The sequence below is a fragment of the Acomys minous genome (assembly GCF_964271855.1).
Source record: "Acomys minous genome assembly, chromosome: 8".
Classification (NCBI taxonomy): Eukaryota; Metazoa; Chordata; class Mammalia; order Rodentia; family Muridae; genus Acomys; species Acomys minous.
Window position 1 is genome coordinate 120,187,313 of NC_140489.1, and position 9,861 is coordinate 120,197,173.

Here is a 9,861-nt window from a genome sequence, read left to right on the forward strand (position 1 = left end):
ATTGTGGACATGTGTGTACTAAATCATACATATAATAGTGTTCACTGACATCTAAACATAAAAATTATTTCTATGTCTGTCTTGTCTCTAGGTTCAACTGCAGAATGGATAAGCTGTAGCTTTTTTTTTTTTCTTCAAGACAAGGTTTCTCTGTATAGCCTTGGCTGTCCTGGACTCACTTTGTAGACCAGGCTGGCCTCGAACTCACATTGGTCTGCCTGCCTCTGCCTCAGGAGTGCTGGGATTAAAGGCATGTGCCACCACGCTCTGCCTAAACTGTAACATACTTAAGCAATATAAGAGTGTATAAAAATGAACAAGTTAATGCTACAAGCCACTAACATGGATAGATGAAGTGTACAGGGGGTGATTTTCTTTCTTTCTTCTTCTTCTTCTTCTTTTTTTTTTTTTTTTTTTTTTTTTTTTTGGTATTTCAAGACAGGGTTTCTCTGTGTAGCCTTGGCTGGCCAATGTTAAAAACACGTGCAACTAATCCAAGAGTTGGAAGCAGTAACAGAAAGGCCTTAAAGTGAACTTCTAGGATGCTAGCAATGTTTATTTCTTGACCTAGGTGTGGTCATGCAGCTCTTAAAGCACATTTTGCCAGAAGGCATCAAACTGGACACTTTGTTCACTCAGCGTACTTTGATTACAAGCCTGATTCCTAAAAGTTAACAAAAAAGTCATTTCTGTAATGTATACATGTATGTGTGTGTGTGTGTGTGTGTGTGTGAGAGAGAGAGAGAGAGAGAGAGAGAGAGAGAGAGAGAGAAAGAAATACTCTATGATCCAAATGTCCTTTACCATTCCATTGACTAATCCATATGTGCTAATCCTCAAACCAAATCAGAGAGGGGAACCTTAAGAGAGCTGACGTCAGAAGTACATTAGGAAAAGCTGTGCGCACAATGTGCTGCTTGCAAAAGACTTTTTTTCCATTCTCCCTTCCCCCGAATCACTGAATTTTCACTTTCTGCTTCAACCTGGACCTAAAATATTAAAAACCCAGCACTGGAGATTCTAACCCGGATTACTGCTCAATTACTCGGAACTGAAGCCAGGCCTCTGGAGAAGCAGCCAGCGTTCTGAACTGCTGAGCCATCATCTCTCCAGCTCTAGACTATAGATTCTTAAGAACATGCCCCTAGCTGGGCATGGTGGCCATGCCTATAATCCCAGCACTCGGAGGCAGAGGCAGAAGGATTTGTAAATTCCAGGCCATCCTGGTCTACAAAATGAGTCCAGAACAGCCAAGGCTACACAGAGAAACCCTGCCTCGAAAACAAAACAAAACAAAACCAACCAACCAACAAACAAAAAATAAGAAAGAAAAAGAAAAGAAAATTTCCTAAACACCAGGCAAGATTCTTCTAAACTCAAGTAGAGCTGGCAAACTAGCAAAGACTAATCTAATTCAAATCAGATGGTTATATTAAGATACTACAGAAGTAACGCCAAAGGGTTGAACCCACATTGGTGGCCAGTTAATTCCAGACCAAAGAAAAACCTTCAACATAGATTCTTCCACAATCTAGCTCGGACATCTGGAAAATAGTGGTGTTCAATCAGGAAAGAGTGAAACTAAGATTAACATTGTTATTGAAAAACAACTTAATGCACAAGTTCTTGCCTCTAATTCTACTCCTCCTAGTTTTCCTCTTGAAAAAAAGGCGCACTCGGGAGGCAGAGGCAGGCGGATCGTTGTGAGTTCAAGGCCAGCCTGGTCTACAAAGCATGTCTAGGACAGCCAAGGCTACACAGAGAAATCCTGCCTCAAAATACAAAACAAAATTTAAAAAAGAAAAGAAAGAAACTGAGAGGTAAGCAAAAATAATACTGAACCTACACTCACTTTAACATACCTCATTTAGGGTGTTTTAAAATAAACACACACAATTAGTGTCCCCTTGAAACTTATTTTTGGTATCTACCAAGAGCCAAGTAAATTATGTGAAGGAAGTTAGTTGATTTCATTTCTTTGTTCTCTAAGATTAAGTTTACGCACATCTATTATATTAACCAAATATTAAAACAACAACAACAACCTTCTGTTAAGGAAAGCATACTCGGTTTACAGGCCAATGACCATGAGCTAAAATGGCTTAACATCCTTTACTCTTAAGTTATGAGTAATTCAGAGGAAATCTACCCTTCTTTGTACTATAATTGCTAGTGTTGCCATCTACATGGTAAGGAAAAAAACCCAAAGCCAGTATCAGAGCAGAGCCTTCCCAACAAGCCCACAAGTGACACAGAACTAGAACCACATTATTTGGAAAACATGAAGCCACGTGACTCATTAATGATAACAAACTAATGTACCCATCTCCAAAAAATAAAAAAAGATCTGCTTGGATAACATGATAGAAGCATCCACCTGAACATGTTCTGGCACCTCTCTTTATGAGGATCAGTGACGTAAGTCAATTTAGAAATTGCTTTTTTGCTACTTCTTATGCATAGAAACTGTGATCCTTGTTTGTTCTGTAGAAAAATGAGTGAAATGTACTTTCCAGAGGTGATGAGTGGTTAACTCAGGTAGTATTAAGAAAGTGGCTGCCATAGATTAGTACACAGCACAAAAGTAATGCTTACTGATCAATACAATACCTATTTATTGTTCCAACTTAAAAACAACAAACAACAAAACAAAACACACAAAAAAGACAAAAACAAAAACCAAACCAGGTCCTGGAGAGATGATTCAGTGGTTAAGAGCACTTACTGCTCTCCCTGAGGACTCAAGTTCAATCCCCAGCACTCATATCAGGAGGGGGACAATTGGATGGTAATTTAGCCACCTCCAAGGGACCCAAAGCCTCTGGGCTCGTGAGCACATGCAGTCATGTGCCCACACCTACATGCAGGGGGTGGAGAGACGGCTCAGCAACTAAGAACAGGTCCTGTTCTTGCAGAGGACGCAGGTTCAACTCCCAGCACCCAAATGGCCCACAACCATCTGAAACTTCAGTTCCAGGAGACTGAATGCCTTCTACTGACCTTCATGAGCACCAAGCATGCAGGCACTGCACACGGAGGCAAAACACTCAAATCTATTTTCTTTAAATAAAACAAAACAAACAACAAAAAAACAGAACAGCTTTAAGAAAAAAAAATTCAGTGTTGCTCTGCTCATCCCAAGTCATCTAGATCAAAACTTCTGGCTCCTGCAAAGTCTTTCATGTCTCGTGGACACTTACTGTAACCTTGAAATACTCACAAGCTGGTTATTTTCCTTCCTTTTTTAAATTTTTTTTTTTTAATTAAAGACAAGGCCTCACCATAACCCTGAGACCAGCCTGCCTCTGCCTTTGCCCCCTGAGCATTAAAAATATATGTTACTATTCCAGGTGTTAAGTAAGGTATTTCCAGCATTAGGAAAAAAATTAAGTCCCCAAATGGCTAACCTACATAACAAGTTCCATGTTAGCCAGAGCTACATAGTAGAGACTCTGTCTCAAAAACAAAACAACACAACTGTTTAGACAGAAAACTGTGCCATGTGTAAGCCTTTTCTTTCTTAGTATTCCCATAAGGCAGTGTGAGCAGTTGCCCAGCACTTGCATTATTATGAATAATCCAGAGATTACTATGGCAGGATATGGACAATCTATATGCAGATTCTGTACTATGCCAACTTGTAGGAGCACTTTAGGACCCAGATTTTGGTATTGGGGGGGTCCTAGAAGTAGTGCCCTCCCATAGGACACTGCAGGATGAGCCCTGACCGCTGCAAAATCTGAGGTACGGAAGGCAGACCCTCACTAAGACAGCACCTGCTAGTGGTTCCTGCCTTTCCTAATAGGAGAGGGAGGGAGGGAGGGAGAATGAAGTAAGTCTTTTTAAAAAACCTACTTGTTAGAATATCAATAGCACACCTGCAATTTATTTTCCTTATATTTCTAGAAAAAAAGTTTATAAGAATAAAAAGGCTGGATTCTTTGGAACAGGTTGCAAAAGCTAAGTCCTTTTAGAATTTTAGAACAGCCATGCATATATAGGCAAAGGAAGTGCTAGACCTATCCTGTCTTGTTTACTGTTCTAAGAGTCAGGAAACGGAAACAACTCTAAAGCTATCAACTGATGAAGAAGTGAGTGATATACACATACGCACGCACATCTGTCAGGCAGAAAGTAGGAGGAGCCAGGCACAGAAAGACCAATGGGTATGTGGAATTTCCAAAGCTGATCTCATTGATGCCGGGAGCAGAATTAATAATACCAGATGTTGAGGAAAACAGGAGTGAAGGTAGGATGAGGAACGGTGGGTCAGCATACTGTTACAGCTTTAAAAAAAAAGAGAACTAAGCACTGATGTTCTATTATAGTAGAGCGGCTGTACTACGAATCTCAAAAAAGTTAGAAAAGCCGGACGTGGTGGCGCACGCCTTTAATCCCAGTACTTGGGAGGCAGAGGCAGGTTGGTTGCTGTGAGTTCAAGGCCAGCCTGGTCTACAAAGTGAGTCTAGGACATCCAAGGCTACACAGAGAAACCCTTTCTCGAAAAACAAAAAAAACAAAAACAAAGTTAGAAGAAAGGATTCTGCATGTTTTCAATAAAGAAGTTATAGTCATTCAAGGAGAGACATGCTTATATGATGCCTATCCTGATTTGAACTTCACACAAAATAGCCATGTACTAACACGGAGTGCCCATACATATGTGAATTAAAAGTATAAGATATAGCCAGGTATGGCAGCGCACACCTTTAATCCCGGCACTCAGCGGGCAGCAGCAGGTGGATCTCTGTGAGTAAAAGGCCAGCCTGGTCTACAGAGTGAGTTCCAGGCCAGTCAGGGTTACAAAATGAGACCCTCTCTCTAAATGAGCAAATAAAATATATGAAAAAAACAAAATCAAACCCCAAATGTTTTCCCATATCATTAAATCATGGAATATATTATCCAACTATGACTACATGGAACACATATTTTCTTTTAGTTTTTAGTAGTATGCGAAACCACAAACTAAAAACTTTCAGAGTAAAACAAAAAGCCTCCTTATAGTTCTAAACAGTAGACCATCGCAGGCTGCATGCTAACCTCGCAACAAGTCGGTTGGCTCCCTCTCCCTCTCCCAGTGCAGCCTAGTACAAATCCTCCTGGTAAGCGGCACAGAGGCCTGCAGGGATTCCCACCCAAGCTTCGACTGCACTCCAAACACTGTTCATTACAAACAAGAGAAAATGTGTATATGTGTACAAAATAAATACACATATTTATAGATATATAGTCAATATCATTGCCAATTTTTTATTCTTGTGGGTAAAGAAGCCAACTAAAAAACAATCTGGAGGAATTTTTGTTTGAAAAATAAGTCTTTAACTGTATTAAAATTTATCTTCATATTAAATAAATTAATTTCATATACAGTTGAACTAATTTCTCTAAAAACTGTGATTTTCACTTTGATTTACCACTTGACAGTTGTCTGAACCACTATTATATAACTCTAACAAAGACTCGTGTAAGAATAACATATTCATCAAGACGTAAAAAATAATCACAATCACAATAGCGTTAGATCATTAATTCCCTTATAAAAATCATTTAAAATTTCATTATTCATGTATTTAATGTGTGTATGTGTGGTGTACGGGAAAGTCAGAAAAATCACCTAAGGGAGTTGGTCTTCTCCTTCCATCATGTGGTCTCGGGGATAGAGCACTCAGAGACAGACCATCAGCTTGGTGACAACTGCTTTTACCCGCTGAACCAGCTTGCTTATAAGATTATTAATTACAGTACATATCTAAACAAGTATTAATAATAGATTTTTCTCAGGCTAAAAATACTCTGTATATCCCCTAAAACGTGGGTGAAAGGGGGGGGGGGAGAGACAGAAAGATACAAGCGAGGGGAATAACAACCAGGATATAATCTGAATAAATTATTATTTTTTAAATTTTTAAATAAAAACTACTTTTAGGTGACTGATCAATGTATGAAATGTACATTTTAAAATGCAATAAAAATGCTAATCTAAGTTTTTCCCCCACAAGCCTAGCAAAATCTTCCTCATTTTTGTCTTAATTCATCTTAATGTTTTATTTATTGTGAGGCCATTTATTTGCCCTCTGGAAAGACTCACACTATTATTCTCCCCCAAGGCTTATCAGCAAGTTCGTATCCCCTCTGTGCCAATACCGAGCCTCCAGAACAGCTCCTGCTAGCTACTACACGGCAACAACCCTAGAGTGCACTTCACTTACCATTTGGTTAAGTACGGAATGAAACCATGCTTCAAGAACATCTTTGTCAGCTTTTGAACAAAAAACAACAACAAAAAAAAACTGACAGTCTGGCACGTGACCATCAATGACCAAGATGCCGGCGGAAATAGACTTTGGTAATAAATAATTTAGAATAAATGTAGAAAATGCCCAGGGTCTACTTCAAGTAGATTGGAAATTGTAACAATTGGTGAGACAGAAATACAGAAAAAAAAAAAAACCATTTAAAAACACACACACATACAATGGGAGTGGGTTGAGTTTGGCTGACAACTTTCAGTGATCTGCTATTAACATATCAGGACATCTTTAAAAGCCTTACTACCAGAATAGAATCCTTAACCTTAATCACCAAACATTTCAATTTTGCTTGTTTTCCCTAGTGTTAGTTCTAGAATACCTAGAACAAACACCAAACAAGTCTGGTACATACAAATGAAAGGCAACATGAGAACATAATTTTTTAAAATTTGTCAAAAATTGGTAAACATGTATCAAAGAATCATTAAAACATTTTTACCAACCATGTTGCAAAAGACCTCTAGCTGGCTTGAAACATCTCCTTCTCGGAAATAACATACAGCAAACTGCTTTCTCAAAGACTATTCTAACAGTGACTAACGCAAACCTTTCAAACCGTTTTTTCAAACTAACAATTTCCTCCATCCGATAAATATTTTGCTCAAATACAATGAAACAGTTAAGGAAAGAATGTACAATTTTTAAAAACACATTTAAACGCAGCCTCCTTAATCAAAGGAGGTGTGACAACCAGCGCAGCGCATGTAAAATTAACCTTAATCCGCCAACCAAAACACGCAAAATGTCTCCTAACAATTCTCCTCCTTAAAACAACCATACACAAAATACCGTGCTGACTTACATCCCACTGCTCATTAATTAAGAGACTAGTTATGTTTGGAGATCAAGGTGCAACGCTCTCATCTCACAAACCTCCCCACGTAACCACATCATCCAAGCAAAACCAAACATTATTTTTGCTCAAGCTAGAATCCAAGCCCGGGGAGCCTCAGCCCTTAGACAATGGTGGTTACCAGACAGCGCAGCACAGTTGGGTCCAAATGACACATTTCACTAGGCCTTGGTCACAACACACACGCGCGCGCGCGCACGCGTCTACATACAGATACACACACGATCCCAAGGGGCCCGTTCTACGGCAGGGGTGCTCAAACCCACCAGGAGATATAGGGGAGCACCGTGGCGTAGTGGGGAGGGGAAGAGAGGGGACGACACAGCGGAAGGGTAACTGCACTGCACACGAGGGAGGGGGCTGGAAATGGCCGATGGTTTTTCTATTTATTTATTTAAAGGTATTGATTTAACGGGTCCTTCTCCCCCCGGGTTCTGTAACTAAAGGCAAACTGCGCAGCAAACACCGTGGGATTGGGAGAGGAGCCGCTGCTCCCCTTGCCCCGTGACCTGGAGCGGGGGTACACACAAGTTCCCTAGCCAGCGCCACGGACCACTCGGGGCCCCCTCTCCCCCTCCTCCAGGGTAAGGGGCAGCCCACAGAGAAGGGGAAAACAAGTTCCCCCGCCAGCCTCACCGCCCCACGCTGCCAGCAAGCAGTCCCCCCACCTACCACGAGAAAGGGGGGAGCCCAGACCGAGCCAGGCGGCAGAAAGGGGGGGAAATCCCACCCTCTGCCCGCTCCCGGCCGCCAACAGCCTCCCGTGGGGTGGGTGAGCCAGCCGGGAAGCCCCAAGGAGGGGTGGGGACGGAGGGTGCCGGCCCCGAAACCAAACAAAGCGCGGCCTGAGCCGCAGCCCGGGCGAATCGCGCAGCCGCGGCTTTTCCTGCCGGCCAGGCCGGGCCAGGCCCGACCCAGGCGAACACTGCGGCACGGTGGGACCCGCCTCCGCTCGGCCGCCGTCTCCCACCCCGGGCGCGCCGCCGCCCCCGCCCGCCCGCCCCGGCCTCCCGGCCCCGAGCGCGGCCTTACCCCTCTCGCCGGCGTTGTTCCGCTCCTGAGGCGGCGGCGGAGGCGGCGGTGGTGGCGGCGGGGGCTGCTGCTGCGGTGGCGGCGGCGGCTGCTGCTGCTGTTGCTGGGGCGGCTGCGGCGGCTGCTGCTGCTGCTGTTGTTGCTGGGGCGGCTGCGGCGGCGGCTGCTGCGGGGGCTGCTGCTGCTGTTGCTGCACCGGGCGCGGCCGCGACACTCGCCTGGGTCTCCGGTTGGCGGCTCGGACGGAGTTCATTTGCCGGGCTGAGGTGGCGGCGTTGGCGGAGGGACACACACACTCACGCGCGCACGCACCGCGAGCTCCGGGACCGGGGAAGGGGGTGGGGAGCGGGGAGGAGCGGGGCGGCCGGGGCCGGGGGGCCGGGGGCCCGGGCCGGGCGTGAGCCCCCGGGGCCGCGGGGAGGCCGGGACACGGCCGGAGCTGGAGCGAGGCCGGCCGGCCAGGCCAGGCGCACGGGCAAGGCCGAGGCCGCCGGGCGGGGCGGCCGCGAGGGACGCAGACGGAAAGACGGGCCGGGCGAGAGAAAGAAAGAAAGGGCGTCCGTCCGCCTGGGGAGCCCGAGGCGAAGCGCGGCGGCGGCGGCGGCGGCGGGCGAGCAGACGAGCCGGGCCCGCCGACTCCCGAGCGGCGTCTCCGGCGGCGGGGGCAGTGGGCGGGCGATCTCGGAGAGGGCGAGCGGGGCGGGAGCGCGCGGGGGGCGCCCGGCTCCTCCGTTCCTCTTCCTCCCCCCCACACCCCCTGAAAGAGCGCCCTGCGAGGAATTTTCTCTTTCTTCGGCCTCTTCTCTCTCCTCCGCCCCCCCTCTTCCCAGCGAAGGGGAAATGAGTGTAAAGGGAGGAGATAGGGGCAAAAAGAGGCGTCGTCGTTCCTCCTCCTTAAAGGAACCTTTCCTCCTTAGCCCCAGCGCCGCCGCCGCCGCGGCTGCTGCTCCGTGGCAGAAGGAGCCATTGACACCGCCGGAGCCTCCGCTCCAGCCCAGTCGGTCCCTCCCCGCCGTGGGGCTGGCCGGGGGGCGCGGGGGAGGGCCGCGGGGTGGCGGGGGAGGGGCGGTGGGCGGGGACGGAGGGGCGGGGATTCTGGACGGGCCTGACCAACGGGAAGCAGCCGTGCAGCCTCGGAGCCAATGGGGCCTCCTCTCTTATCGCGGAGTCCCTTCCTCCAACGCCCTGCTTCCTCTCTCGGGTTTCCTCCTTCCCCTCGCGGAGGAGGAGGAGGAAAGAGGAAAGGGGGAGTGTGGCAGGGCGGGTGATAATGGGGAGGTATCAGGGCATATAATGGAGCTGGGGGTAGGCGAAGGAGCGCCAGTACGTAGCGAAAATTCTAGGAGAGGAGGTGCTCGGATGAAAGGGCGGGGGCTGCTGATGTAATTGGGAGAAGTGATTAATCCTGCTTTTTGGCGTTTCGGCCTCCCTCCGCCCCAACCTTCACCTGGTTTTCTTAAACAGAAAGTGGAGAGAGGGAGTCAGTCTTTGGTAACTCGGAATTTCTGTGCTCGGTAGGTTAAAACTCTCAGCTGTAGGGAGCGCTACAGGCTCCGTGCCCTTTAGTCCGGCTGAGGGTATTCGCGAACCTTAAGAGATCTGCTTTGACTGAGCTTAAAGCTTGAGACTTTGGAGTCCGTGCCAGCTTTTGTCACCCAAACC

At 46.6% G+C, this 9,861-nt stretch overlaps 1 protein-coding gene across 3 annotated transcripts in view; it reads right to left on the bottom strand.

The window, feature by feature from the left end:
• The window catches only part of FBXO11 (F-box protein 11), an 83,865-nt gene extending 74,764 nt beyond the window's left edge, over positions 1–9,101 (bottom strand). For 2 of the 3 annotated variants that reach the window (XM_084791911.1, XM_084791910.1), the window contains exon 1: positions 8,200–9,101. In XM_084791911.1, coding sequence (XP_084648037.1) covers positions 8,200–8,452 — 253 coding nt within the window. In that variant the 5' untranslated portion in view covers positions 8,453–9,101. Of the gene's footprint in view, positions 1–7,839; positions 8,071–8,199 lie in introns of those variants that run through there. The other variant, XM_084791913.1, reaches the window with a different exon arrangement.
• Positions 9,102–9,861: the final 760 nt, after the last annotated feature.